Source organism: Entelurus aequoreus, linkage group LG14 (assembly GCF_033978785.1).
Source record: "Entelurus aequoreus isolate RoL-2023_Sb linkage group LG14, RoL_Eaeq_v1.1, whole genome shotgun sequence".
NCBI lineage: Eukaryota > Metazoa > Chordata > Actinopteri > Syngnathiformes > Syngnathidae > Entelurus > Entelurus aequoreus.
This window is the reverse complement of record NC_084744.1, coordinates 39407643-39435470: the sequence shown is the minus strand read 5'-3', so window position 1 is coordinate 39435470 and position 27828 is coordinate 39407643. Positions and strand designations below refer to the sequence as shown.

General features: G+C 40.2%; 2 protein-coding genes across 2 annotated transcripts in view; one reads left to right on the top strand and one right to left on the bottom strand.

The window, feature by feature from the left end:
- phgdh (phosphoglycerate dehydrogenase) overlaps window positions 1-10466 on the bottom strand; it is a 36328-nt gene extending 25862 nt beyond the window's left edge. The window contains exons 1-3 of the mRNA XM_062069864.1: window positions 10235-10466; window positions 7853-8004; window positions 7718-7783 (exon numbers count right to left, since the gene is read on the bottom strand). Of these exons, the coding sequence (XP_061925848.1) occupies window positions 7718-7783; window positions 7853-8004; window positions 10235-10372 (356 nt within the window). The 5' untranslated portion in view covers window positions 10373-10466. The remainder of the gene's footprint in view (window positions 1-7717; window positions 7784-7852; window positions 8005-10234) is intronic.
- Window positions 10467-13069: 2603 nt separating this feature from the next.
- The window catches only part of cfap210 (cilia and flagella associated protein 210), a 16978-nt gene continuing 2219 nt past the window's right edge, over window positions 13070-27828 (top strand). Inside the window, 8 exon segments of the mRNA XM_062069863.1 lie at window positions 13070-13251; window positions 13554-13744; window positions 13814-13987; window positions 21872-22077; window positions 22159-22315; window positions 22389-22528; window positions 26757-26949; window positions 27019-27183. Coding sequence (XP_061925847.1) covers window positions 13203-13251; window positions 13554-13744; window positions 13814-13987; window positions 21872-22077; window positions 22159-22315; window positions 22389-22528; window positions 26757-26949; window positions 27019-27183 — 1275 coding nt within the window. The 5' untranslated portion in view covers window positions 13070-13202.

The window sequence follows — 27828 nt, the reverse complement described above, 5'->3', positions numbered from 1 at the left end:
CTTGGTCTTCACTTGTTTAAAGGCCTACTGAAACCCACTACTACCGACCACGCAGTCTAATAGTTTATATATCAATGATGAAATCTTAACATTGCAACACATGCCAATACGGCTGGGTTAGATTAGTAAAGTGCAATTTTAAATTTCCCGCGAAATATTCTGCTGAAAACGTCTTGGTATGATGACGTTTGCGCATGACGTCACGGTTTTTGATTGATTGATTGAGACTTTTATTAGTAGGTTGCACAGTGAAGTACATATTCCGTACAATTGACCACTAAATGGCAACACCCGAATAAGTTTTTCAACTTGTTTAAGTCGGGGTCCACTTAAATTGATTCATGATACAGATATATACTATCATATATACTATCATCATAATACAGTCATCACACAAGATAATCACATTGAATTATTTACATTATTTACAATCAGGGGCAGCACGGTGGGAGAGGGGTTAGTGCGTCTGCCTCACAATACGAAGGTCCTGAGTAGTCCTGAGTTCAATCCCGGGCTCGGGATCTTTCTGTGTGGAGTTTGCATGTTCTCCCCGTGACTGCGTGGGTTCCCTCCGGGTACTCCGGCTTCCTCCCACATCCAAAAACATGCACCTGGGGATAGGTTGATTGGCAACACTAAATTGGCCCTAGTGTGTGAATGTGAGTTTGAATGTTGTCTGTCTATCTGTGTTGGCCCTGCGATGAGGTGGCGACTTGTCCAGGGTGTACCCCGCCTTCCGCCCGATTGTAGCTGAGATAGGCTCCAGCGCCCCCCGCGACCCCGAAGGGAATAAGCGGTAGAAAATGGATGGACAATCAGGGGTGTGGAGGGGGGGTAGGATATAGACAGCAAGTAGTGGACAGAGAGAGAGAGAGAGAGAGAGAGAGAGAGAGAGAGAGAGAGAAAGAGAGAGAGAAAGAGAGAGAGAGAGAGAGAGAGAGAGAGAGAGAGAGATCAGAAGGCATAAGAAAAAGTATCTGCATTTGATTGTTTACATTTGATTATTAGCAATCCGGGGAGGGTGTTAGTTTAGGGTTGAAGTTGCCTGGAGGTGAACTTTTATTGCGGTTTTGAAGGAGGATAGAGATGCCCTTTCTTTTATACCTGTTGGGAGCGCATTCCACATTGATGTGGCATAGAAAGAGAATGAGTTAAGACCTTTGTTAGTTCGGAATCTGGGTTTAACGTGGTTAGTGGAGCTCCCCCTGGTGTTGTGGTTATGGCGGTCATTTACGTTAAGGAAGTAGTTTGACATGTACTTCGGTATCAGGGAGGTGTAGTGGATTTTATGGACTAGGCTCAGTGCAAGTTGTTTAACTCTGTCCTCCACCCTGAGCCAGCCCACTTTGGAGAAGTGGGTAGGAGTGAGGTGTGATCTGGGGTGGAGGTCTAGAAGTAACCTGACTAGCTTGTTCTGGGATGTTTGGAGTCTAGATTTGAGGGTTTAGGAGGTGCTGGGGTACCAGGAGGTGCATGCGTAATCGAAAAAGGGTTGAACGAGAGTTCCCGCCAGAATCCTCATGGTGCTTTTGTTGACCAAAGAGGAGATTCTGTAGAGAAATCTCGCTCGTTGGTTAACCTTTCTGATTACCTTGGTTGCCATTTTATCACAGGAAAGGTTAGCCTCTAGAATGGAACCTAGGTAGGTGACCTCATCTTTCCTGGTGATAACAATGTCACCCACTTTTATAGTGAAGTCATTGACTTTCTTAAGGTTGATGTGGGACCCAAACAGGATGGATTCTGTTTTACCCAAGTGTATGGATAGCTTGTTGTCAGCGAGCCAGGTGCAAGTTCTACAGAGCTCAGCACTGAGGATTTTCTCCACCTGTGACTTGTCCTTGCCGGATACCAGCAGGGCCGAGTCATCCGCAAACAAAAACAATTCACAGTCGCATGCTGATGACATGTCGTTTATGTATATTAGGAACAGTAAAGGTCCCAATATACTGCCTTGGGGGACTCCACAGCTCACCGAGAGGGGGGGGACACGGTGCCGTTCACCTCTACCACCTGCTCCCTCCCCTCCAAGTAAGATTGCATCCAGCTACATGAGGTTTTGTTAAATCCGATTGCTCTGAGCTTATCCAACAGTATAGCGTGGTTAATGGTGTCAAAGGCCTTCTGAAGGTCCAGCATGACCATGCCGCAGTATTTGTATTGTGGTCGGTCAGATAGAGAAGGCATGTGTCAGTGGAGTGGTTAGTTCTGAAGCCGGATGGGAATTTGTACATGAGTTTATTAGTGGCAAGGTAACTATCGAACTGTTCATAAACTATTTTCTCCATTACTTTCGAAATGGAACTGAGAATAGAAACAGGTCGGTAGTTGCCAGGTTCCAATTTGCTTCCTTTTTTAAAGAGGGGAGTTACTCTTGCTATCTTAAAATCTTTTGGTACTTGGCATTGTGTAATTGATAGGTTTATTATGTGCGTGATGATCGGGGCAATGATGGAGGCAGAGTCCCTGAGGAATCTGGAGGGAATATTATCAAGGCCGGTGGCCTTGTTAGGGTGGAGCGCGCTCAATTTTTTAAACACCTCATCAGCTGTGACCATTTCTAATTTGAAATCATCGTTGGATACTCCTAGCTTTCTGTAGAAGGCTTTAATGTGTTCTACACCAAAGCGACCAGAGTGGTGGGACAGCTTGTTGACAAGAGTTGCGGCTATGCTGGTGAAAAAGATGTTAAGTCTGCTAGCTACCTCCATTTTGTCTGTAATGAGGGAGTCACCCTCCTTGATGCTGATGTTGGTGAGTCTGGTTTTAAGTTTCTGGCTGCAACCAGGAAGCTGGTTGTTGAGAATTTTCCAGAGCTCACGTGGCTTATTTGTGCTTTCCTCTATTTTGTCGTTAATATACTTTTTTTTTAAGGATTTAGTCAGGTTGGTTGACTTATTTCTTAATTTATTGCATTGCTTTTTAAGAGTTGAAAGGAGTAATTTGAGGTTGATATTATTGGGTTGTTTATCTACTTCTGTTTTACATTTTTGGTATTCAGAGTATTTCCTGTTTCTGTCTTTTATGGCAGCTAATAGGTCCGGATTCATCCATGGTTCAGAGCGGGCTTTGATCCTGACTGTTTTCACGGGAGCCATGTCATTTAGTATCTTTAGAAACGCCGTTTTGAAGCGATCCCAAGCAACATCGACCAGGTTGCTCGCGAGCACAGGGGACCAGTCCCACTCATCTAATTTTAAATTGAAATTGTCATTGGAGTATTTTTTGAGGGATCTGGATTGGGCTGTTATGTGGCCATTGGCTTTGGGTTTAGCTATTTTGCGGGTGCAGTGCTAAGACCACAGATCATGACCCCACTATTTTTTATTTTAGGCCGGTCTGAAGTGAGAATGAGATCTATGGTTGATTGGGTGGAATCACACACCCTTGTAGGTAGCGCTATTAGCTGGGAAAGACCCTGCAGATTACAAAACTTGCTGTAGGATCTGAAGACAGGCGCATCTTTGCGTTGAATATCTGTGTTCAGATCCCCAGTTATAATTTTCTCCACGTTGTCTGTTCCTGCCAAGCACTCTTCCAGAGCCCCATAGAAATCACTCTGATTAGGGGGTCTATAAACAGTCCCTATTAGTACCGGCTTAGCGTTTTTAAATTTGATTTCCGCCCACACAGATTCCAGGTCATTGTGGTTAAGATCAGTGCGAGTTATGTATTTAATATCTTGGTGAATATACATACAAACGCCCCCCCGCCGTGTTTATTCCTATCCTTTCCGATAACCGAAAAGTTTTCTATTTCTATCTCTGAGTCAGAAATACTTTGATCAAATTTGGTTTCAGAGAAACACAAGATTGTGCGGAAGTATTGGGACACCATTGTGGCCAGCTATTAAGTCGTCTGTTTTCATCGCAAAATTCCACAGTATTCTGGACATCTGTGTTGGTGAATCTTTTGCAATTTGTTTAATGAACAATGAAGAGAGCAAAGAAGAAAGCTGTAGGTGGGGTCGGTGTGTTAGCGGCCGGCTACAGCAACACAACCAGGAGGACTTTGAGTTGGATAGCAGACGCGCTACCGTGAGTACGCAGCTTTGGCTTCCAAACATTTGATCGCTTGCCCGTACGTGCGTGCCGCTATGTGCATGTCACGTACGTAACTTTGGGGAAATATATGTGCTGTATGAGCTTTACGGAGGTGAACGGTACTTTGGGCTGTGGGATTGAGTGTGTTGCGCGGGTGTTTGAGTTGTATTGGTGGGTTATATGGACAGGAGGGGGGAGGTGTTTGTTATGCGGATTAATTTGTGGCATATTAAATATAAGCCTGGTTGTGTTGTGGCTAATAGAGTAAATATATATGTCTTGTGTTTATTTACTGTTTTAGTCATTCCCAGCTGAATATCAGGTCCCACCCGCCTCTCACAGCATCTTCCCTATCTGAATCGCTTCCACTGCCCTCTAATCCTTCACTCTCACTTTCCTCATCCACAAATCTTTCATCCTCGCTCAAATTAATGGGGTAATCGTCGCTTTCTCGGTCCAAATCGCTCTCACTGCTGGTGGGAATGATTGTAAACAATGTGCAGATGTGAGGAGCTCCACAACCTGTGACGTCACGCTACTTCCGGTACAGGCAGGGCTTTTTTATCAGCGACCAAAAGTTGCAAATTTATCGTCGATGTTCTCTACTAAATCCTTTCAGCAAAAATATGGCAATATCGCGAAATGATCAAGTATGACACATAGAATGGACCTGCTATCCCCATTTAAATAAGAAAATTTCATTTCTGTAGGCCTTTAAATAAATTCATTAATTTTTTTACTTTGCTTCTTATAACTTTCAGAAAGACAATTTTATAGGAAGAATACAACCTTAAAAATGATTTTAGGATTTATAAACACATATACCTTTTTACCTTTTAAATTTTCCTCTTCTTTCCTGACAATTTTGCAACGTTTTTTGTCACTTTTGGGTGAAATCAAAGAGTTCATGCAGTCCAGAGATGAGGACACCGTGCTGCTGGAGGACACTGAGTGGATACTTGACCTTGCATTTTTAACGGACATTACTGGAAAACTGAACAGTTTGAACTGTGAGCTGCAAGGACTACATAATTGCTAATAAAAACATTTTTATTTTACGGACAGAAAGTTAATAAACACTTCATCTCATGCAACATGTGAACGTTTTAAGGGAAACTAAATGTGATCTCTGAAAGGGGTACACAATCTTTCCTGTACCCAAAACTGTCGCCGATATGATAAGTGCTTTAAATGCATTTAAAGCTATGATGAACCTTTTCTCTGTGCATTTACAGAGAAAAAAAGTGCTGCACTTTCCCTCTGTGCAGATGGTACTGAAAGACAATGCTTCTGCATCTGAGGCTTTTGACAAAGTTGCAGAAAAGTACTCTCAGGTCATAAACAGAGTTGGGCAAGAGTTTGAGAACAGGTTTTGTGACCTGGATCAGCTTGAGCCATGTGTGTCGTTCATTTCTAATCCTTTCATGAATGTGGACATATCATGCATTGCTGAGCAGTTAAGTGTGACATTCAGCCTGGATGCTGAACAGGTCACACTTCAGTCATCAACAATTGCATCATCAGAGAAATTGACATTGGAACAGTGTAGGTCTGACTTGGTAGGATATGTACAGCAAGTAGTGGACACAGAGAGAGAGATTAAAAACTATAAGAAAAAGTGTCTACATTTGATTATTTACAATCCGAAGAGGTATGATGTGGAAGGGGGAGGGTGTTAGTTTAGGGTTGAAGTTGCCTGGAGGTGTTCTGTTAGTGCGGTTTTGAAGGAGGATAGAGATGCCCTTTCTTTTAAACCTGTTGGGAGTGCATTCCACATTGATGTGGCATAGAAAGAAAATGAGTTAAGACCTTTGTTAGATCGGAATCTGGGTTTAACGTGGTTAGTGGAGCTCCCCCTGGTGTTGTGGTTATGGCGGTTAAGGAAGTAGTTTGACATGTACTTCGGTATCAGGGAGGTGTAGCGGATTTTATAGACTAAGCTCAGTGCAAGTTGTTTTACTCTGTCCTCCACCCTGAGCCAGCCCACTTTGGAGAAGTGGGTAGGAGTGAGGTGTGATCTGGGGTGGAGGTATAGCAGTAATCTGACTAACTTGTTCTGGGATGTTTGGAGTCTAGATTTGAGGGTTTTGGAGGTGCTAGAGTACCAGGAGGTGCATGCGTAATCGAAAAAGGGTTGAACGAGAGTTCCCGCCAGAATCTTCATGGTATTTTGTTGACCAGAGAGGAGATTCTATAGAGAAATCTCGTTAATCGGTTGACCTTTGATTACCTTGGTTGCCATTTTATCACAGGAAAGATTAGCCTCTAGAATGGAACCTAGGTAGGTGACCTCATCTTTCCTGGTGATAACAATGTCACCCACTTTTATAGTGAAGTCATTGACTTTCTTAAGGTTGATGTGGGACCCAAACAGGATGGATTCCATTTTACCCAAGTGTATGGATAGCTTGTTGTCAGCGAGCCAGGTGCAAGTTCTACAGAGTTCAGCACTGAGGATTTTCTCCACCTGTGACTTGTCCTTGCCGGATACCAGCAGGGCCGAGTCATCCGCAAACAAAAACAGTGTATCAAACTGGTAGCCCTTCGCATTAATCAGTACCCAAGAAGTAGCTCTTGGTTTCAAAAAGGTTGGTGACCCCTGCACTATGGCAATTAGCCACTGGTGTGTTTATGGCCACACAAAAAGTTGGACAACTCCAACACTACACGTAAAGTGTAAATTTCAGGTCGTTTTACTATGACTCCTCAATCAGTGTGCTTATTCTACTGTCATTTGTTAAGAATGTTATTTTTTGGATATTAATCATGAAATGATGTTACAGGACTACATAATTGCTAATAAAAACATTTTTATTTTACGGACAGAAAGTTAATAAACACTTCATCTCATGCAACATGTGAACGTTTTAAGGGAAACTAAATGTGATCTCTGAAAGGGGTACACAATCTTTCCAAAGCATGACCCCCCCCCCCAGGCATAAAACACTATAGTGCATAGCTGATTAAAAAAAATATATATATATACATAAGTGGGCCAAATCACATATATTAGAAAATAATCTCTTGATATTGACTACTGTCACTTGATTATAATACTAAGACATTTAAATTGTTATGTCAGGTTTGAGACAAATGTGCTGCTGGTATGGCCACAGTGTGCACGTCTGTATTCCACTGAATGCTCAGGGTGTTTGTGCGTTTGCTCACACACATGAAAAATTAGAGGGAACATTGCCCGAGAGTAACAAGCGGTTGCCTTGTTGCCTTTCCATTAAGAACAATAAATTAGTTTTTAGTGTAAGTTTGCTGGTTTCAAGAAATGTAATGCCGAGCGCATATCATTATATCAAGATAATGGCACTAGCTTTTACTTCATTTAAGAATATTTTTCAACATATTGAGCAAAAAGGTCTCTTTTTTTTTTGTTTCTACCAAGAAAAGTGCACTTATTAGTGAGAATATACTTATTTTAAGGTATTTTTGGGTTCATTGAAGTTAGCTAATTTGACTTGTTTTGGAAAGTCTTGACAAGCCAAATTTTCTTATTCTATTGGCAGATAATTCTGCTTAGTTCAAAATAAAATACCCCTCATTTTTGTATTTTTTTGTCTTGTTTTTGAACACTTGACTTTTTGCAGTGTGGAGACACACGTCAGTAAACAATCTGGACGTTGGGTTGTGAAAACAATAGTATGGTGTCAAGATCAACTTGCCTTGACAGGCTCATCAGGAGAGTGCAGGTCAGTTCGGCTGCACTGATGGTGTTGCCGCTGGGCGTGCTGCACCACACATTAGGTTAGCTCCTATTGACAGTACAATCCCATGTTGCACCAATCATGCACCCTTACTTCATGACTATTACCCCCATTTTGGTTGCGGCCTCCACGTCCACGTTGTCCACACCGGTCCCGGCTCTCCCGATGATTTTAAGACTGGCGGCCGCGTTGATGACGTCGGCCGTCACCTTGGTAGCGGATCGCACAACCAGGCCGTCGTAGTCCTGAGATGTTGAGAGAGCAAACATGTCCATGCATGGCTGGGTCATCAATGTGGCAAACACACCTGCACAAGGCACTTAAGCACCACCGTGGAAGACTTTTACCAAGTGTAGTACTTCTATAACTGCTTGTTTGCACCCAAGTACCTGCACAGCCATCTGTTTAGTAACAACCAACACCATGCCTCAACTACACTTTAAATTAGTGCTGTCAAACTATTTTTATGTATATTAGAAACTACACAAACTTCCTCTATATTGTCTTCCATTATAGCGCTGTAAATGCACCAATACTTTTGATACACACACACACATTAACATTCACACATATACGTACACACTTATAAATATGTGTACACAAATATATATACACGCACACACATAAATAATAATGCCTACATTAAACTGGTCCCTGCAAAAACAAACGTCTCTGGATGGTTCAATGAACTGTGTCATGCTCTTAATTTTAATGAATTATGGTAACAACCAGATGTCGTAAAAATACAAATCACATCAAACATTTTCTAACATTCCACACTGCAAAATAATTTAAAAAAAGGTATGTAGTTGTACGAACCCCAAAAGCAGTGAAGTTGTCATGTTGTGTAAATGGTAAATAAAAAGAGAATACAATGATTTGCAAATCCTTTTCAACTTATATTCAATTGAATAGACTGCAAATACAAGATATTTCATGTTCACATTGAGAAACTTTGTTATTTTTTGCAAATATTAGTTCATTTGGAATCTGATGCCTGCAACGTGTTTCAAAAAAGCTGGCACAAGTGTCAAAAAAGACTGAGAAAGTTGAGGAATGCTCATCAAAGACTTATTTGGAACATCTCACAGGTGAACAGGCTAATTGGGAACAGGTGGGTGCCATGATTGGGTATAAAAGCAGCTTCCATGAAATGCTCAGTCATTCACAAAGAAGGACGGGGCGAGGGTCGCCACTTTGTCAACAAATGCCTGAGCAAATTGTTTGAGAACAACATTTCTCAAGCAGCTATTGCAAGGAATTTAGGGATTTCACCATCTATGCTCCGTAATATCATCAAAAGGTTGCGAGAATCTGGAGAAATCACTGCACGTAAGCGACAAGGCCGTGAGCTTTGAACCTTCAGGCGGTACTGCATCAAAAAGCGACATTAGAGTGTAAACGATATCACCACATGGGCTCAGGAACACTTCAGAAAACCACTGTCAGTAACTACAGTTGGTCGCTACATCTGTAAGTGCAAGTTAAAACACTACTATGCAAAGCCAAAGCCATTTATCAACACCACCCAGAAACGCTGCCGGCATCGTTGGGCCCAAGCTAATCTAAGATGGACAAGGCATGGGTAACTTACACATCTGTGAAGGCACCATTAATGCTGAAAGGTACATACAGCTTTTGGAGCAACATATGTTGCCATCCAAGCAACGTTACCATGGACACCCCTGCTTATTTCAGCAAGACAATGCCAAGCCACGTGTTACAACAACGTGACTTCACTAGACTGGCCTGCCTGTAGTCCAGACCTTGAAAATGTGTGGCGCATTATGAAGGCTAAAATATCAGAAGGGAGACTGTTGAACAACTTAAGCTGTACATCAAGCAAGAATGGGAAAGAATTCCACTTCAAAAATGTGTCTCCTCAGTTCCCAAACCTTTACTGAGTGTTGTTAAAAGGAAAGGCCATGTAACACAGTGGTAAAAATGCCTTTTTTGCAACGTGTTGCTGCCATTCAATTCTAAGTTCATGATTATTTGCACACAAAAAAAAAAGTATTGAATATCTTGTCTTTGCGGTCTATTCAATTGAATATAAGTTGAAAAGGATTTGCAAATCATTGAATGTTGTTTTTATTTACCCTTTACACAACGTGACAACTTCACTGCGTTTGGCTTTTTTGTCGTTTAATCCCCTGCTTCAGATACATGACAAAGTCTAAATATTGGACATATTAACACATGATTCTGATTATGTACTCTGCATGAAAGAAGAGACAAAGTGTGTGACGGTCACGTGGTTCTGGCTGCTAGAAAGTGATGGGCTGCATTGCATCATCCAGTCAAGGCAGGGGGCGGGGCTTATAGCCGTCACAAATCACACTTGAAGAGCGAAACCTCAAACTCACTATTTCACCTACAATGGGATTAAATAAGTGGATCAACGTTGAATAAAAGTGCTACACAAATGCGCCGAGAAGGAGGAAAGAGGCGGTGGAAGGCGAGTAAAGATCTTACCTTGATCTCCGCGATCAAGTCCTCCTTCCTCATGTTCTGCTTCTCTGTTACTCGGATGCCATTTTCTTCCAAGATGTTCCTGCAGCGAGGGTCCACACTCTCGCTGATGAGGACGCGGCGGATGCAGATGGGCGCCATATCGACGTGGTGGCCTCCTGCGTGATGAATGAACGAGTGAGTCGTGATGGCCGCGCGCGGCGTGTGCGTGATTGCTTGGCGAGGCTCGTACTTCTGGGGGCGGGCGGATCGACACAAGCGTCGACCCCTGAGGCAGTATCACAGCAATAGCAGTGTGGAGACGTCGATATTTGTTCATTCTTCAAAGTTGAATTGTACACAAATATAAGATCTGGGTATTTGTGTTTGTTTTCCTTCATTGTTTTGAAAAAATAAGTTTGTGTACACAGGAGAGCATCGGCTGAAGAGAAGCCGAGTGATATAAAAGCAAGCCAGTTTGGTTATTTTGCACTTTCGACTTTATTTTATGTAATAAAGAGAATTAGGGCATCATTGTATTGTTGGTTGATCTGTTACTTGGTCTGATATGATTGTGTTTACAAAAGCAGTGAAGTTGTCACGTTGTGTAAATGGTAAATAAAAAGAGAATACAATGATTTGCAAATCCTCAACTTATATTCAATTGAATAGACTGCAAAGACAAGATAGTTCATGTTCACACTGAGAAACTTTTATTTTTTTTTGCAAATAATCATGAACTTAGAATTTAATGGCAGCTACACATTGCAAAAAAGGCATTTTTACCACTGTGTTACATGGCCTTTCCTTTTAACAACACTCAGTAAAGGTTTGGGAACTGAGGAGACACATTTTTGAAGTGGAATTCTTTCCCATTCTTGCTTGATGTACAGCTTAAGTTGTTCAACAGTCTCCCTTCTGATATTTTAGCCTTCATATTTTCAATGGGAGACAGGTCTGGACTACAGGCAGGCCAGTCTACAAACCCCGTTTCCATATGAGTTGGGAAATTGTGTTAGATGTAAATATAAACGGAATACAATGATTTGCAAATCCTTTTCAACCCATATTCAATTGAATGCACTACAAAGACAAGATATTTGATGTTCAAACTCATAAACTTTATTTTTTTTGTTGCAAATAATAATGAACTTACAATTTCATGGCTGCAACGCGTGCCAAAGTAGTTGGGAAAGGGCATGTTCACCACTGTGTTACATGGCCTTTCCTTTTAACAACACTCAGTAAACGTTTGGGAACTGAGGAGACACATTTTTTAAGCTTCTCAGGTGGAATTCTTTCCCATTCTTGCTTGATGTACAGCTTAAGTTGTTCAACAGTCCGGGGGTCTCCGTTGTGGTATTTTAGGCTTCATAATGCGCCACACATTTTCAATGGGAGACAGGTCTGGACTGCAGGCAGGCCAGTCTAGTACCCACACTCTTTTACTATGAAGCCACAGTAATGTAACACGTGGCTTGGCATTGTCTTGCTGAAATAAGCAGGGGCGTCCATGATAACGTTGCTTGGATGGCAACATATGTTGCTCCAAAACCTGTATGTACCTTTCAGCATTAATGGTGCCTTCACAGAGGTGTAAGTTACCCATGCCCTGGCCACTAATACACCCCCATACCATCACACATGCTGCCTTTTACACTTTGTGCCTCTTTGGTCCGGAAGACACGACAACCACAGTTTCCAAAAACAAATTGAAATGTGGACTCGCAGACCACAGAACACTTTTCCACTTTGTATCAGTCCATCTTAGATGAGCTTAGGCCCAGCGAAGCCGGCGGTGTTTCTGTGTGTTGTTGATAAATGGCTTTGCATAGTAGTGTTTTAACTTGCACTTACAGATGTAGCGACCAACTGTAGTTACTGACAATGGGTTCCTGAAGTGTTCCTGAGCCCATGTGGTGATATCCTTTACACACTGATGTCGCTTTTTGATGCAGATTAATAATCACATTTTACAGTTTGTCCCTCATAATGTTGACAAAACAATAGGTAGATAAATGACACAATATGTTACTGCATACGTCAGCAGACTAATTAGGAGTCTTTGTTTGTTTACTTACTACTAAAAGACAAGTTGACTAGTATGTTCACTATTTTATTTAAGGACTAAATTGCAATAATAAACATATGTTTCATGTACCCTAAGATCTTCTTTTTAAAAAAAAATGCAAACCACCTTAGGGAAGCAACCTAAATTTCGTTGGACCTGTACCTGTACATGCACAATGACAATAAAGATCATTCATTCATTCATTCATTCATTTTGTTTGTTAAAATAAAGGCAATAATGACATTGTTTGTGGTCCTCTTTATTTAGAAAAGTATCTAAATGCATTTTGATGTCGGGACAACCAGAATTGAGTCCAAAAAGAAAAAAGGCAAACAATGAAACAAAACACGTTTTCATACTATATAAGTGCAGTCAGACAAATGTTGTCCAGCACTGTATCGTATTTGAATGATCTGAATTTAACACCGACTGTTGATCACATGACCTGCCTCTCTACTAGTGAATGTTCACTTTTGTTAACTGTGTCTAGATTACAACAAATTAAGGTGCAAATCTTTTTTGCGTGGTGCATTCGCTGATTAGTTTCCAATATTCAACTAGATCCTGAACCATTACATCCCCTTCTCTACATGGCAAAATAATCCCATCAAAATAATAATCATGGTATCATTTTTCTTAGTGTAAATAAAAATGTATTTGAACTTGTAAAAATCTCATTCAAATATTGGTACATCTAAATTAGGTTTTAAGAACTACAAATACCGGTATGTTTAATTTTATTAACAACAAACAAGATTGAATCGTTGGCAACAGCATCCTCTTGTGTCGAAGAGCGAGAACTGTGTTGCTAAGCAACAAGACAACACAGAGTGGAAGGTGGCAAAAAGCAAGCAAAAAGTTGTGTGTTGGATTTATGAAGAATTGCATGGAATAATAGCAGTAAGCTGCTAAACTGGAAACATGTCGTCAGTAGTTCAACATGGACGACGGAGAGGATCCAGTAAAAGTGGTGAGTTGATATACTTTTTTTTTAGATTTAGAATTTCACGACTTTTAATAGACACAGAACAATATATATTTAAATTTACATCAATATACACGACCGTATGAATTTAACTTTCAGTAAGCTACTTGTTTTACTTCTTTGCAATTCAGCACATGGATAAATGAATAAACTGCAAAAGGAAAAATATATGCATAACATTGCAATATTTTGCTGCAAATACTGAAATGTGTATTCAAAATTGATGGCCATTGTAGGATGTTTGCGATCACGAATAAAACAGATGTTTGTTGATTTATTAACTCCAGCAGAAGACACCACTCAGCCTCCAGATCTCCATCAGATCACCGTTTTAAGCAAAGCAGACTGGCTAAGGATCCAGGACCAGATGAACCGTGTGGACAAGGAGAAGGAGCGCCTGATGGAGGCCAAAAGGCAAAGAGAGGTTCTCCACCACAAATCCAAAGAGATGGCCAAACTGTGGCCCAACACCCTTGCTGTAAGTCCACTGTGCTCGCCAACGTCAAACAACAAGGTCACAAACACTTCGGTGTGTTTTTTCTTCAAGTGTCAAAGGCAGAAGAAGCTGGAAGCAAAGAAGATCCGCGACCAGATGGAGGAGGACAAAAGGAAACTGATTGATAAGGAAGAGGCCAAATACAGAGAGGAAATGCGCAGAGAGGCCCTTGAAAAGGCAAAGAAGCAGCTGTACTACCAGACAGAGCGAGTGACAGGACTTCACGTTAGTATGACACATTTCTACTTTAAGACCTCAGGGATTGTGCGAGTTTTGAAACATGCTTAGACAAGAAGTAAATAATTCAAGGCGCTGGTTTATATTGTATGCACTATTTCCAGATACTACGCATGTACAGTATATGAGCATCAGAGAAATGTGACTAATGGATAGTTTTCCCCAAAAGTAAGGACATCCCTCACGTTTTCAGCATACTGTACATCTTAATGTGACAGAAATCAAACTTGCGTCTACAGTCAGTTTTCTTGCTCCCTCATTTTCATACGACTGTTTTACAACAAAAATGATTGCCAAAAAAAAGTCCAGGGTTTTGTAGATGGTCTCTGCTATGAATAAACACTGGACTCACGCCGTGGTGACTCGGTCTGCGCTTTTTTTCTTTTTAAGTGCGGCTACAAAGCAAGTCATCACGAGGCCAGGCTAAGTTGCAAGTTGTAGCTTACTGCTGTGTAGTAGCGGATTCTCGACAGTGTTGTGCGATTAAACAAAGTGGTATGCACACATGATCTATGAGTTCCTGAATGGTCTATGCAAACACGTCTTCACTAAAGGTAAAAGTGACTTAAATGTTCATTTGCATTTTTTGTCGTCATTTGTATGTATTTCACATTGGGTTTTTTTTCATGTATTTGTTCTATATTGAAAGAGACTTTAGGGGACAATAGTGCTATACACAAACTACTAGGGCTGTGAATCTTTGGGTGTCCCACGATTCCATTCAATATCGATTCTTGGGGTCACAATTCGATTCAAAATCGATTTTTTTTCCCAATTCAACACGATTCTCGATTCAAAAACGTTTTTTTTCCCGATTCAAAAAGATTCTCTATTCATTCAAGACATAGGATTTCAGCAGGATCTACCCCAGTCTGCTGACATGCAAGCAGAGTAGTAGATTTTAGTAAAAAGCTTTTATAATTGTAAAGGACAATGTTTTATCAACTGATTGCAATAATGTAAATTTGTTTTCACTATTAAATTAACCAAAAATATGACTTATTTGATCTTTGTGAAAATATTGGACACAGTGTGTTGTCAAGCTTATGAGATGCGATGCAAGTGTAAGCCACTGTGACACTATTGCTCTTTTTTAAAAATTTTTTATAAATGTCTAATGATAATGTCAATGACGGATTTTTAATCACTGCTGTGTTGAAATTGTAACTAATATTGATACTGTTGTTGATAATATTCATTTTTGTTTCACTACTTTTGGTTTGTTCTGTGTCGTGTTTGTGTCTCCTCTCAATTGCTCTGTTTATTGCAGTTCTGAGTGTTGCTGAGTCGGGTTTGGTTTTGGAATTGGATTGCATTGTTATGGTATTGCTGTGTATTGTTTTGTTGGATTGATTAATTTAGAGAAGAAAAAAAAAAAAAGAGAATCGATTCTGAATCGCACAACGTGAGAATTGCGATTCGAATTCGAATCGATTTTTTCCCACACTCCTATAAACTACTGTAAAGTACAATAAAGGCCAAAAGTTTGGACACACCTTCTCATTCACAACACAACTGAAGGTCCCACATTGATAAAGCAAGAAATTCCACTAATCAACCCTGATAAGACACACCTGTGAAGTGACAACCATTTCAGGTGACTACCTCTTGAAGCTCACGGAGAGAATGCCAAGAGTGTGCAAAGTAGTAATCAGAACAAAGGGTGGCTATTTTGAAGAAACTAGAATATAAAACATGTTTTCAGTTATTTCATGTTTTTTTCCACGCGTTCATTCTTAATTTTGTAAATATCATGAAAATAAAGAAGACGCATTGAATGAGAAGGTGCGTCCAAACGTTTGGCCTGTACTGTATATCTAACTTTCATTTCTACAGTGTTGGCCCTTAATTTAAAAAATGGTCGCGTTATTGTGAGGGGTGTACTCATTTTTTGAGCTCCTTTATGAGGCGATATCATGAAAAAGAATGAATCGATAACTAAGTGGGCTAGGGACAAGAAAGAACTGCGTTTGAGTGTGATTGCAAAAAACAGTTCTACACTATTACACATTTTCAGAATTCGATTGCGCCAAAGATGATACAATTTGAAAATTGAGCCACCTTTTGGGGAAAAACCTCCGCTGCACATGACATGACTATATAATTTCCACCAGTTTATTGCCACATCAATTTGATTTTGGGCATATTATCATCAAAGAGTGCAGACAATCATTCATGCTCTTAATGGCAACAGTGATTTGTACTTCAGATTTCTAGATGGAGCTCCATCTGTTGGATGTGGTTGTTCACTATCAATCAATCAATGTTTATTTATATAGCCCTAAATCACAAGTGTCTCAAAGGGCTGTACAAGCCACAACAACATCCTCGGTACAGAGCCCACATACGGGCAAGGAAAACTCACCCCAGTGGGACGTCAATGTGACTGACTATGAGAAACCTTACTACTGCCCCACTTGGCCCCAATGCATGTGGGCTATAACAGTGGAAATACATGCCCCACTTGGCCCCAATGCATGTGGGCTATAACAGTGGAAATACATTATTGATTCCAAAGTTACTTGGGCCTCTTAAGGAATTGGTTGTTAGTATTTGCATAATGCTGACAAAGCAACACAATGAGGATCACAACTGTGTGCCTTTTATTAGTGTTTGATCATTTAGAGCAGGGGTCCCCAAACTACGGCCCGCCAGCGTCCAAAATCTGGCCCGCGGGAAGTCGCAAGTAAAAAGTATTTTTAAAAATTTTTAATTATTTTTTTAAATCTGTCCTTTCTAATCCATTTCTACAGCTTGTTACTCTCGGTGTCTCCTAGCCGCTCAGGCAAATCATAAAAATGCATTTTCCCATCGATAACAGGACATCATCGCACTCTGAATATATATATATATATATATATATATATATATATATATATATATATATATATATATATATATATATACTGCAAAAAGTCAGTGTTCAAAAAGAAGAAGAAAAAATAGAAAAATTAGGGGTATTTTATTTGAACTAAGCAAAATTATCTGCCAATAGAACAAGGAAATTTGGCTTGTAAAGACTTTCCAAAACAAGTAAAATTAGCTAACCTCAATGAACCCAAAAATACCTTAAAATAAGTATATTCTCACTAATAACAACTTTACTACTATAAGAGTACGTATTTTCTATTGTTTCATTGAAAATAAAACAGCAAAGTCCATTTGGCTGTCATCTGTTTTAGTATGAGACTCAATTGTGTCAAAGTCATTATTTATATTATTATTTATAATATTATTATTTATAATAATCTGAAAATCCCCGTCGTATCAATTCCTAGATATGGTCGAAACTATTTAATGTGCACTACGCATAATAAACGCAACATTATTAATATTGCTACTTCGGATAATTTCAACAAACAATCCTCAAAACAGCCCACTACCTATAATATGGGCTTTTTAAACATAAGATCATTATCTTCCAAAACGTTTTTAGTTAATGAGGTCATTAGAGACAACAAACTTGACGTCGTTGGTCTCGCCGAGACATGGCTCAAACCAGACGATTTTTTTGCGCTAAATGAGGCATCTCCTCCTAACTATAACCTATGCGCATGTTGCCCGTCCTCTTAAAAGGGGAGGGGGTGTCGCACTAATATACAATGAAAACTATAATTTTACACCTTACCTAAATAATAAATATAACTCGTTTGAGGTGCTCACTATGAGGTTTGTCACACCGCTGCCTCTCCACCTGGCTGTTATCTACCGCCCCCCTGGGCCCTATTCGGACTTCATCAGTGAATTCTCAGAGTTTGTTGCTGATCTAGTGACGCACACCGACAATATAATCATAATGGGGGACTTTAATATCCATATGAATACCCCATGCGTGGCGCTCCAGACTATAATTGATAGCTGTGGTCTTACACAAATAATAAATGAACCCACGCATCGCAACGGTAATACGATAGATCTAGTGCTTGTCAGGGGTGTCACCACCTCTAAAGTTACGATACTCCCGTACACTAAAGTAATGTCCGATCATTACCTTATAAAATTCGAAGTTCTGACTCATTGTCAACAAACTAATAATAATAATAATAACTACTATAGCAGCCGCAACATTAATGCTGCCACAACGACGACTCTTGCTGACCTACTGCCTTCGGTAATGGCACCATTCCCAAATTATGTGGGCTCTATTGATAACCTCACCAACAACTTTAACGACGCCCTGCGCGACACCATTGATAGTGTAGCACCGCTAAAGCTAAAAAGGGCCCCTAAAAGGTGTACCCCATGGTTTACAGAAGAAACTAAAGCCCAGAAATTATCATGTAGAAAGCTGGAACGCAAATGGCGTGCGACTAAACTTGAGGTTTTCCATCAAGCATGGAGTGATAGTTTAATAACTTATAAACGCATGCTTACCTCAGCTAAAGCTAAATATTACTCGAATCTCATCCACCTCAACAAAAATTATCCTACATTTTTGTTTAGTACAGTAGCATCGCTAACCCAACAAGGGACTCCTCCCAGTAGCTCCACCCACTCAGCAGATGACTTTATGAATTTCTTTAATAAGAAAATTGAAGTCATTAGAAAAGAGATTAAAGACAATGCATCTCAGCTACAACTGGGTTCTATTAACACAGATACGACTGTATATACGACGGACACTGCCCTCCAAAATAGTTTCTCTCTCTTTGATGAAATAACATTGGAGGAATTGTTAAAATGTGTAAATGGGACAAAACAAACAACATGTTTACTTGACCCAATTCCTGGGAAACTTATCAAGGAGCTTTTTGTATTATTAGGTCCATCAGTGTTAAATATTATAAACTTATCACTTTCCTCTGGCACTGTTCCCCTAGCATTAAAAAAAGCGGTTATTCATCCTCTACTCAAAAGACCTAACCTCGATCCTGACCTCATGGTAAACTACCGGCCGGTGTCCCACCTTCCGTTTATCTCGAAAATCCTCGAAAAAATTGTCGCACAGCAGCTAAATGAACACTTAGTGACTAACAATCTCTGTGAACCTTTTCAATCCGGTTTCAGGGCAAATCACTCTACGGAGACAGCCCTCGCAAAAATGACTAATGATCAATTGCTAACGATGGATTCTGATGCGTCATCTATGTTGCTGCTTCTTGATCTTAGCGCCGCTTTCGATACTGTTGATCATAATATTTTATTAGAGCGTATCAAAACGCGTATTGGGATGTCAGACTTAGCCTTGTCTTGGTTTAACTCTTATCTTACTGACAGGATGCAGTGTGTCTCCCATAACAATGTGACCTCGGACTATGTTAAGGTAACGTGCGGAGTTCCCCAGGGTTCGGTTCTTGGCCCTGCACTCTTTAGTATTTACATGCTGCCGCTAGGTGACATCATACGCAAATACGATGTTAGCTTTCACTGTTATGCTGATGACACTCAACTCTACATGCCCCTAAAGCTGACCAACCCGCCGGATTGTAGTCTACTGGAGGCGTGTCTTAATGAAATTAAACAATGGGTGTCCGCTAACTTTTTGCAACTCAACGCTAATAAAACGGAAATGCTGATTATCGGTCCTGCTCAACACCGACATCTATTTAATAATACCACATTAACATTTGATAACCAAACAATTAAACAAGGCGACTCGGTAAAGAATCTGGGTATTATCTTCGACCCAACTCTCTCGTTTGAGTCACACATTAAGAGTGTTACTAAAACGGCCTTCTTTCATCTCCGTAATATCGCTAAAATTCGTTCCATTTTGTCCACAAGCGATGCTGAGATCATTATCCATGCATTAGTTACATCTCGTCTCGATTACTGTAACGTTTTTTTTTTCGGGCCTCCCTATGTCTAGCATTAAAAGATTACAGATGGTACAAAATGCGGCTGCTAGACTTTTGACAAAAACAAGAAAGTTTGATCATATTACGCCTATACTGGCTCACTTGCACTGGCTTCCTGTGCACCTAAGATGCGACTTTAAGGTTTTACTACTTACGTATAAAATACTACACGGTCAAGCTCCTGCCTGTCTTGCCGATTGTATTGTTCCATATGTCCCGGCAAGAAATCTGCGTTCAAAGAACTCCGGCTTATTAGTGATTCCCAGAGCCCAAAAAAAGTCTGCGGGCTATAGAGCGTTTTCTATTCGGGCTCCAATACTATGGAATGCCCTCCCGGTAAAAGTTAGAGATGCTACCTCAGTAGAAGCATTTAAGTCTCATCTTAAAACTAATTTGTATACTCTAGCCTTTAAATAGACTCCCTTTTTAGACCAGTTGATCTGCCGTTTCTTTTCTTTTCTTTTCTACTCTGCTCCCAACCCGGGGTGGACCGCTAGCCTGTCCATCGGATGGGGACATCTCTACGCTGCTGACCCGTCTCCGCTCGGGATGGTTCCTGCTGGCCCCACTATGGACTGGACTTTCGCTGATGTGTTGGACTTTCACAATATTATGTCAGACCCACTCGACATCCATTGCTTTCGGTCTCCCCTAGAGGGGGTGGGGGGGGGGTTACCCACATATGCGGTCCTCTCCAAGGTTTCTCATAGTCATTCACATTGACGTCCCACTGGGGTGAGTTTTCCTTGCCCGTATGTGGGCTCTGTACTGAGGATGTCGTTGTGGCTTGTACAGCCCTTTGAGACACTTGTGATTTAGGGCTATATAAATAAACATTGATTGATTGATTTGTTTTTCATGCTTGAAATAAGAAATGATTACTTTAAAAAAGTAGTTTTATACTTGTGAGTGTTGATGACACAGCTTTGCAACAGTTGATATTCTACTTTCAAGCATGTTTTACTCAATATAGGTCATAAAATCTCAGCAACAAGCTCAAAACCTCAAATAAAGCCAGAAATCTTGGGGTTATTTTAGATTCTGATTTACATTTCGACAGTCACATCAAATCAGTAACAAAATCGGCCTACTATCACCTCAAAAATGTAAAAAGACTTAGAGGGCTCATGTCAGCTCAAGACTTAGAAAAACTTGTACATGCCTTTATTACCAGTAGGCTAGACTATTGTAATGGTCTCCTTGCAGGTCTTCCCAAAAAAACTGTCAGGCAGCTACAGCTTGTTCAGAACGCTGCTGCTAGAGTTCTAACAAAGACCAAAAAATGTGAGCACATTACACCAATTCTTAAATCCTTACATTGGCTCCCTGTACATCAGAGAATAGATTTCAAAATCCTCCTGCTCACATATAAATCACTACATGGTCTAGGGCCCAAGTATATCACTGATATGCTCCCACTATATACGCCCTCTAGATCACTAAGATCTTCTGAGACCAATCTGTTAGCGGTTCCCAGAGTAAACTCAAATCAAGGGAGATCATCATTCAGTCACTATGCAACACATAGCTGGAATAAACTTCCTGAAGATGTCAGACTCTCCCCAACTCTCACTACTTTTAAAACTAGACTGAAGACTTTTATGTTCACCTTAGCTTTCAGCTAAATCTTTTAATCTTTTAACTTTTAACGTCTGCACTGTTTTTATTTTTATTGTCTGCATTTTAATTTTGCTTTTATTTTCTTTCATTTCACTTTGTTGTCTGTGAAGCACTTTGAGTCTGCCTTGTGTATGAAAAGCGCTATACAAATAAAGTTGCCTTGCCTTGCCTTGCCTAATATCTTACTGAGATCATTTAGGACCAAAACCCTTAAAACAAGTAAAACACTCTAACATAAAATCTGCTTAGTGAGAAGAATTATCTTATCAGAAAGAAAATAAGCAAATATCACCCTTATTTGAGATATTTAATCTTACTTAGGTATCAGTTTTTGCAGTGATATACAGATCGGCCCAGGCCAAATTTTTTAACCCAATGCGGCCCCCCGAGTCAAAAAGTTTGAGGACCCCTGATTTAGAGCCATGGTGGGTTTTGTCCTCTATTCTTCTTGCAGCGTGCACTCTTGCTAACAGAAGTTCTGAAGGAAAGGGAGGCCCAAATGGAGCTAAAGCAAAGAAGAACAAGTGCTTCCAAAGAGATGGACAAAGAATATGTGGAGATGATGAAGGCCAGAGATGCTGAGGATTATAAAAGAGAGCAGGAGAAAGTACAACGGAGAAGATTGGAAAGGCAGGCTGTTGCAGAGAACCTAAAGAAGCAGTGGGTTTTAACATGGAACTTAATGCCTAGCAGCCTTCAACAGGATTGGAAATGGATTAAACACTATTCGATGTCTTGCAGGATCGAGGAAAATCAGTTGGCAAAAGAGCTGCAGAAGCTCGAGACCAAAAAGGATGGCGAAGAAATCCAACGCCATCAAGAGCTTTATCAGTGGGAGCTGAAGATGGAGGAAGAGACGCAAGCCAAGCAGAAGAGTGACTTCATGCAAACTCAGCTGGTAGGAAGGCCAACGAGCACATTGACAACCAATCAATCTGCTCCATGCATGACCTGCAAATGTGCGATTTCAGGAGCACCTCACTCAAAGGGACATCTCAAAAGCGGAAGATATAGAAAAAACGGAGGCAGAAGAGGCCCAAAGAAAACTTTTCCTGTCTGCAAAGGAGAAAATGGTGAAGTAGAGGAGAGAGAAAGAAAAGGAGTTGCTCAAGTAAGAACCAGTGAGTGGTGTTGATCAACAGCACCCGATTCAAAATGTATCCTTTTAAGGCTTCCCCCCCACCGCTTGTGTACCAAGTTCAGGGCCATGCTTATCAAAACAAAGAAGAAGCTAGAAACACCACGATAAGTGAAGAGAAAACCTTGAAAAATCAGTGGACTGCCTCAACAGGCAGAAAGAGATGACAAAGGGATTGAGAGACCAATAAACACAAATAGCTTGGGCTGTAAATATATAAGTCAGGATTCTGCAGACCTGGGCAAATTAAGGCTCAGGGGCCACATGCGGCCTGTTAAGCTTTTCAATCTGGCCCGCCAGACATTCCTAAATCATTATTTTAGATGTTTAAGATGTAAAGTGTAGCTGCCATTATGATGTGCAGTGATGTTTTCTAGTGACCGTAAGTCTTCAACTATACTAAATTTCAATGCTTGGAATCGGCATCATATATTAGTTACCAGGCCTGGCCCTAACCAATCTGGCGCCCTAGGCAAGATTTTAGGTGGCGCCCCCCCCCACATCGGCAGTGAAGGGTATATACTCACAAGAAACCGAATAGCTTTGTCTTTGACCTTTTTTTTTTTACTTAAAGAAAGCAAATTAACATATTATATAAGAATGTTATGTTATGATTGTCTTTAACCGAATCACAGCAGTGCTCAAATTAAAAAACAGCATTCCCTCTCATGTGATATTGCTTTATTAACATTAATGATGTGCACTTTAACAACTAGGCTTACAACTATACCTAATATATAAAGGGGGGGAAAAGTGGCTTTTACCTGCAGGGCAAACATTAGCTAACCAGAAGGCAATAACAATGTAAACAAAAAACACCTGCTTAAAAGATCTAATACAAATGTCCCTGAGGAATGTAAGGTGGGAGTACTGTAATTACCTAACGTTACATTATTATTTTCCATAACAATTTAGCCCCCTCCACAATATTAACCCGACGTTAAAACAGAACTAGCTATTTATTGATTAGCAATTGCCGAATCATGTAACATTAGCTTAATGCTAAAAAGCCAGGTTACTATCACATTCTGTAACAGACAAATAATTTCATGTAAGCTAACGTTACATACCTGCTACCTCTGTCTTTTTCTCGTTTCTCCTCTTCTTTTCTCTTCCCTGGGCACCTGACAGTTTTGGCCGTTTTGACATCTTGTGTTGATTTTTTGATGTGGTAACATCCAAAAAAAGTCATGATACGGGAAGGGAGGGGGCGCACCGTGCGGGGGGAGGGGGGGGGGGGGCGTAATGTTGTAACAAATAATATTTCTATTAAATAGGCTTTACTTTGCATTTTAATTAACGTGGGATTATTTTTTGTATTTAGAAATAATAGTACCAACTTTTTTTTTTTCTCCAACATTTGTGGCACTGGGGTGGCGCCCCCTGATGGACGGCGCCCTTAGCATTTGCCTATACGGCCTATGCCACGGGCCGGCCCTGCTAGTTACTATGGTCATCTAATGAGTTACTATGGTAATGTAAGTCACAGCAGCTCAGACATGGCACCAAGCAGTGTGGGTGGGGCGCGTTTCCACAGCGGCCAGCCTGAAATGCCAAGAAAGTTCTAAAGCTTAGTGATATATCAGATCGTAGGTTTTTGTTTTTTTACCATTCACGTTCATTTTTTGCTGTGTTTCATGCATTTTTGTTGCGTTTCGCTTGATTGTAAAATATGTCGATCGAGAGGGGGTATGACATTCATATGTTGTCAATATACAATGTTTTAGCTTTCATAGTTAATATTGTAAATACCATATATATATATATATATATATATATACATACACATATATATATATACATATATATATACATACATACACATATATATATACATATATATACACATACATATATACATACATACATACATACATATATACATACATACATATATATATACATACATATATATACATATATATATATACATACATATATATATATACATATATATATATATACATACATACATACATACATATATATATATATATATGTATATATATATATATATATATATATAAACTACCGTTCAAAAGTTTGGGGTCACCCAAACAATTTTGTGTTTTCCATGAAAAGTCACACTTATTAACCACCATACGTTGTGAAATGAATAGAAATTACAGTCAAGACATTGCCAAGGTTAGAAATAATGATTTGAATTTGAAATAAGATTTTTTTTACATCAAACTTTGCTTTCGTCAAAGAATCCTTCATTTGCAGCAATTACAGCATTGCAGACCGTTGGCATTCTAGCTGTTAATTTGTTGAGGTAATCTGGAGAAATTGCACCCCACGCGTCTAGAAGCAGCTCCCACAAGTTGGATTGGTTGGATGGGCACTTCTTGCGTACCATACGGTCAAGCTGCTCCCACAACAGCTCAATGGGGCTCAGATCTGGTGACTGCGCTGGCCACTCCATTACCGATAGAATACCAGCTGCCTGCTTCTTCTCTAAATGGTTCTTGCACAATTTGGAGGTGTGTTTTGGGTCATTGTCCTGTTGTAGGATGAAATTGGCTCCAATCAAGCGCTGTCCAATGGGTATGGCATGGCATTGCAAAATGTAGTGATAGCCTTCCTTATTCAGAATCCCTTTTACCCTGTACAAATCTCCCACGTTACCAGCACCAAAGCAACCCCACACCATCACATTACCTCCACCATGCTTAACAGATGGCGTCAGGCATTCTTCCAGAATCTTTTCAGTTGTTCTGTGTCTCACAAACGTTCTTCTTTGTGATCCAAACACCTCAAACTTGGATTCATCCGTCCACAACACTTTTTTCCAGTCTTCCTCTGTCCAATGTCTGTGTTCTTTTGCCCATCTTAATCTTTTTCTTTTATTGGCCAGTCTCAGATATGGCTTTTTCTTTGCCACTCTGCCATGAAGCCCAGAATCCTGCAGCCGCCTCTTCACTGTAGATGTTGACACTGGTGTTTTGCGGGTACTATTTAATGAAGATGCCAGTTGGGGACCTGTGAGGCGTCCGTTTCTCAAACTAGAGACTCTAATGTACTTATCTTCTTGCTCAGTTGTGCAACGCGGCCTCCCGCTTCTTTTTCTACTATGGCTAGAGCCTGTTTGTGCTGTCCTCTGAAGGGAGTAGTACACACCGTTGCAGGAAATCTTCAATTACTTAGCAATTTCTCACATGGAATAGCCTTCATTTCTAAAAACAAGAATAGACTGTCGAGTTTCAGATGAAAGTTCTCTTTTTCTGGCCATTTTGAGCATTTAATTGACCCCACAAATGTGATGCTCCAGAAACTCAATCTGCTCAAAGGAAGGTCAGTTTTGTAGCTTCTGTAACGAGCTAAACTGTTTTCATATGTGTGAACATGATTGCACAAGGGTTTTCTAATCATCAATTAGCCTTCTGACCAATGAGCAAACACATTGTACCATTAGAACACTGGAATGATAGTTGCTGGAAATGGGCCTCTATACACCTATGTAGATATTGCACCAAAAACCAGACATTTGCAGCTAGAATAGTCATTTACCACATTAGCAATGTATAGAGTGTATTTCTTTAAAGTTAAGACTAGTTTAAAGTTATCTTCATTGAAAAGTACAGTGCTTTTCCTTCAAAAATAAGGACATTTCAATGTGACCCCAAACTTTTGAACGGTAATATATATATATATATACGTATACATACATAGATATACCGAGACCCAAACACATTTTTTTGGTCAAAATTTGTCCCTCCCGAGTCAAAATAATTGCACAGGCCTGGGATGCTGTATGAAATGCTGTAGTAATGAAACAGTCAACTTGAGTACTAATGACCTTACAAAAAAACAAGGACATGTATGATGGATAATTGGCTTATGTGTTAAGTGTGAAACATTTGACAAGCCCTGTGATTGACAGGTGCCCACAGGTAGGAACTAGGACGTTACTGTACATATTCTAATAAGGTATTCGAGGTTGTTGTGAGATACAATGGTGACTAATAAGGTATTCCAGGTTGTTGTGAGATACAATGGTGACTAATAAGGTATTCCAGGTGGTTGTGAGATACAATGGTGACTCACCATTAGCGCTTTGTAGCCAAGGATTTTTAACAATGCAGAAAAAAAGTGAGGATACATCTTCTCTTGGTTCTAGTCAGCACTTGTGCAGCAGCAGCAGAAGCATTGAGACTACAGAGTCAAAGTACAATATTTGTTTTTGTCCTTTTTTGCTCAGAGAAGTCCAGAATCGCAGAGAGAAGATCATGGACAAACTGACAGTGGCTCAGCAGGAGCAGACGGATCAGAAGGAGCAGAAGATGGCAGAGGCTGTCGCAGAGCAGGATTCAAAGAGGATGCAGCAAAAGTGGGAGGAGGATGAGAGACGGGCGGCAATGATGAAGTCAATTACATCACATAGGGAACACATGGTAGCAAGTGTTGAACTGCTTTGAGAAAAGCCAAATGTCTCTATTGTCACACAAGTTGTGTTCCAACAGGTCCAAGAAATGGAGCAACATTACTTAATGCGAAAGGAGGAGGAAAGAGAATCGCTGGAGGCAAAGAAAAAAGATGACAGAATGTTCTCAGAGGAACAGAAACTGAAAATGAAGAACATCCGGCAGGATCTTCAAAATTTACAAGACTTCAATGCAAGCCAGATGGTAAATTATGATTAGAACTGTCATTATTATTCCGATTGGTACTACAGTGCATCTGGAAAGTATTCATAGCGCTTCACTTTTTCCATGTTAGACCTTTTCCAAAATGGAATAAATTCATCTTTGCCCTCAAAATTCTACAAATACCTCATAATGACAATGTGAAAAAGATTTCTAGAAATGATAGTAAATGTATTAAAAATAAAAAACTAAGATATCACATATACTTTGCTGATGCACCTTTGGCATCAATTACAGCCTCAAGTCTTTTTGAATACTCTACCACAAGCTTGGCACACCTACCTTTGGCAGTTTTACCCATTCCTCTTTGCGGCACCTCAAGTTTTATTATGTTGGATGGGAGGCGTCGATGCACAGCAATTTTCAGATTTGTCCTGAAGCTATTCCTTTGATATCTTGGCTGTGTGCTACAGGTCGTTGTCCAGCTGAAAGAAGCACTGTCTGCCTAGTCTGACTACAAGAGCACTCTGGTGCACAATATCATCCAGGATGTCTCTATTCTTTGCTGCATTCATCTTTGCCTCTATCCCGAGTAGTATTCCAGTTTCTGCCACTGTAAAACATACCCACAGCATGATGTTGCCACCACCCTGCTTTACTGTAGGGATGGTATTGGCCTGGTGAAGA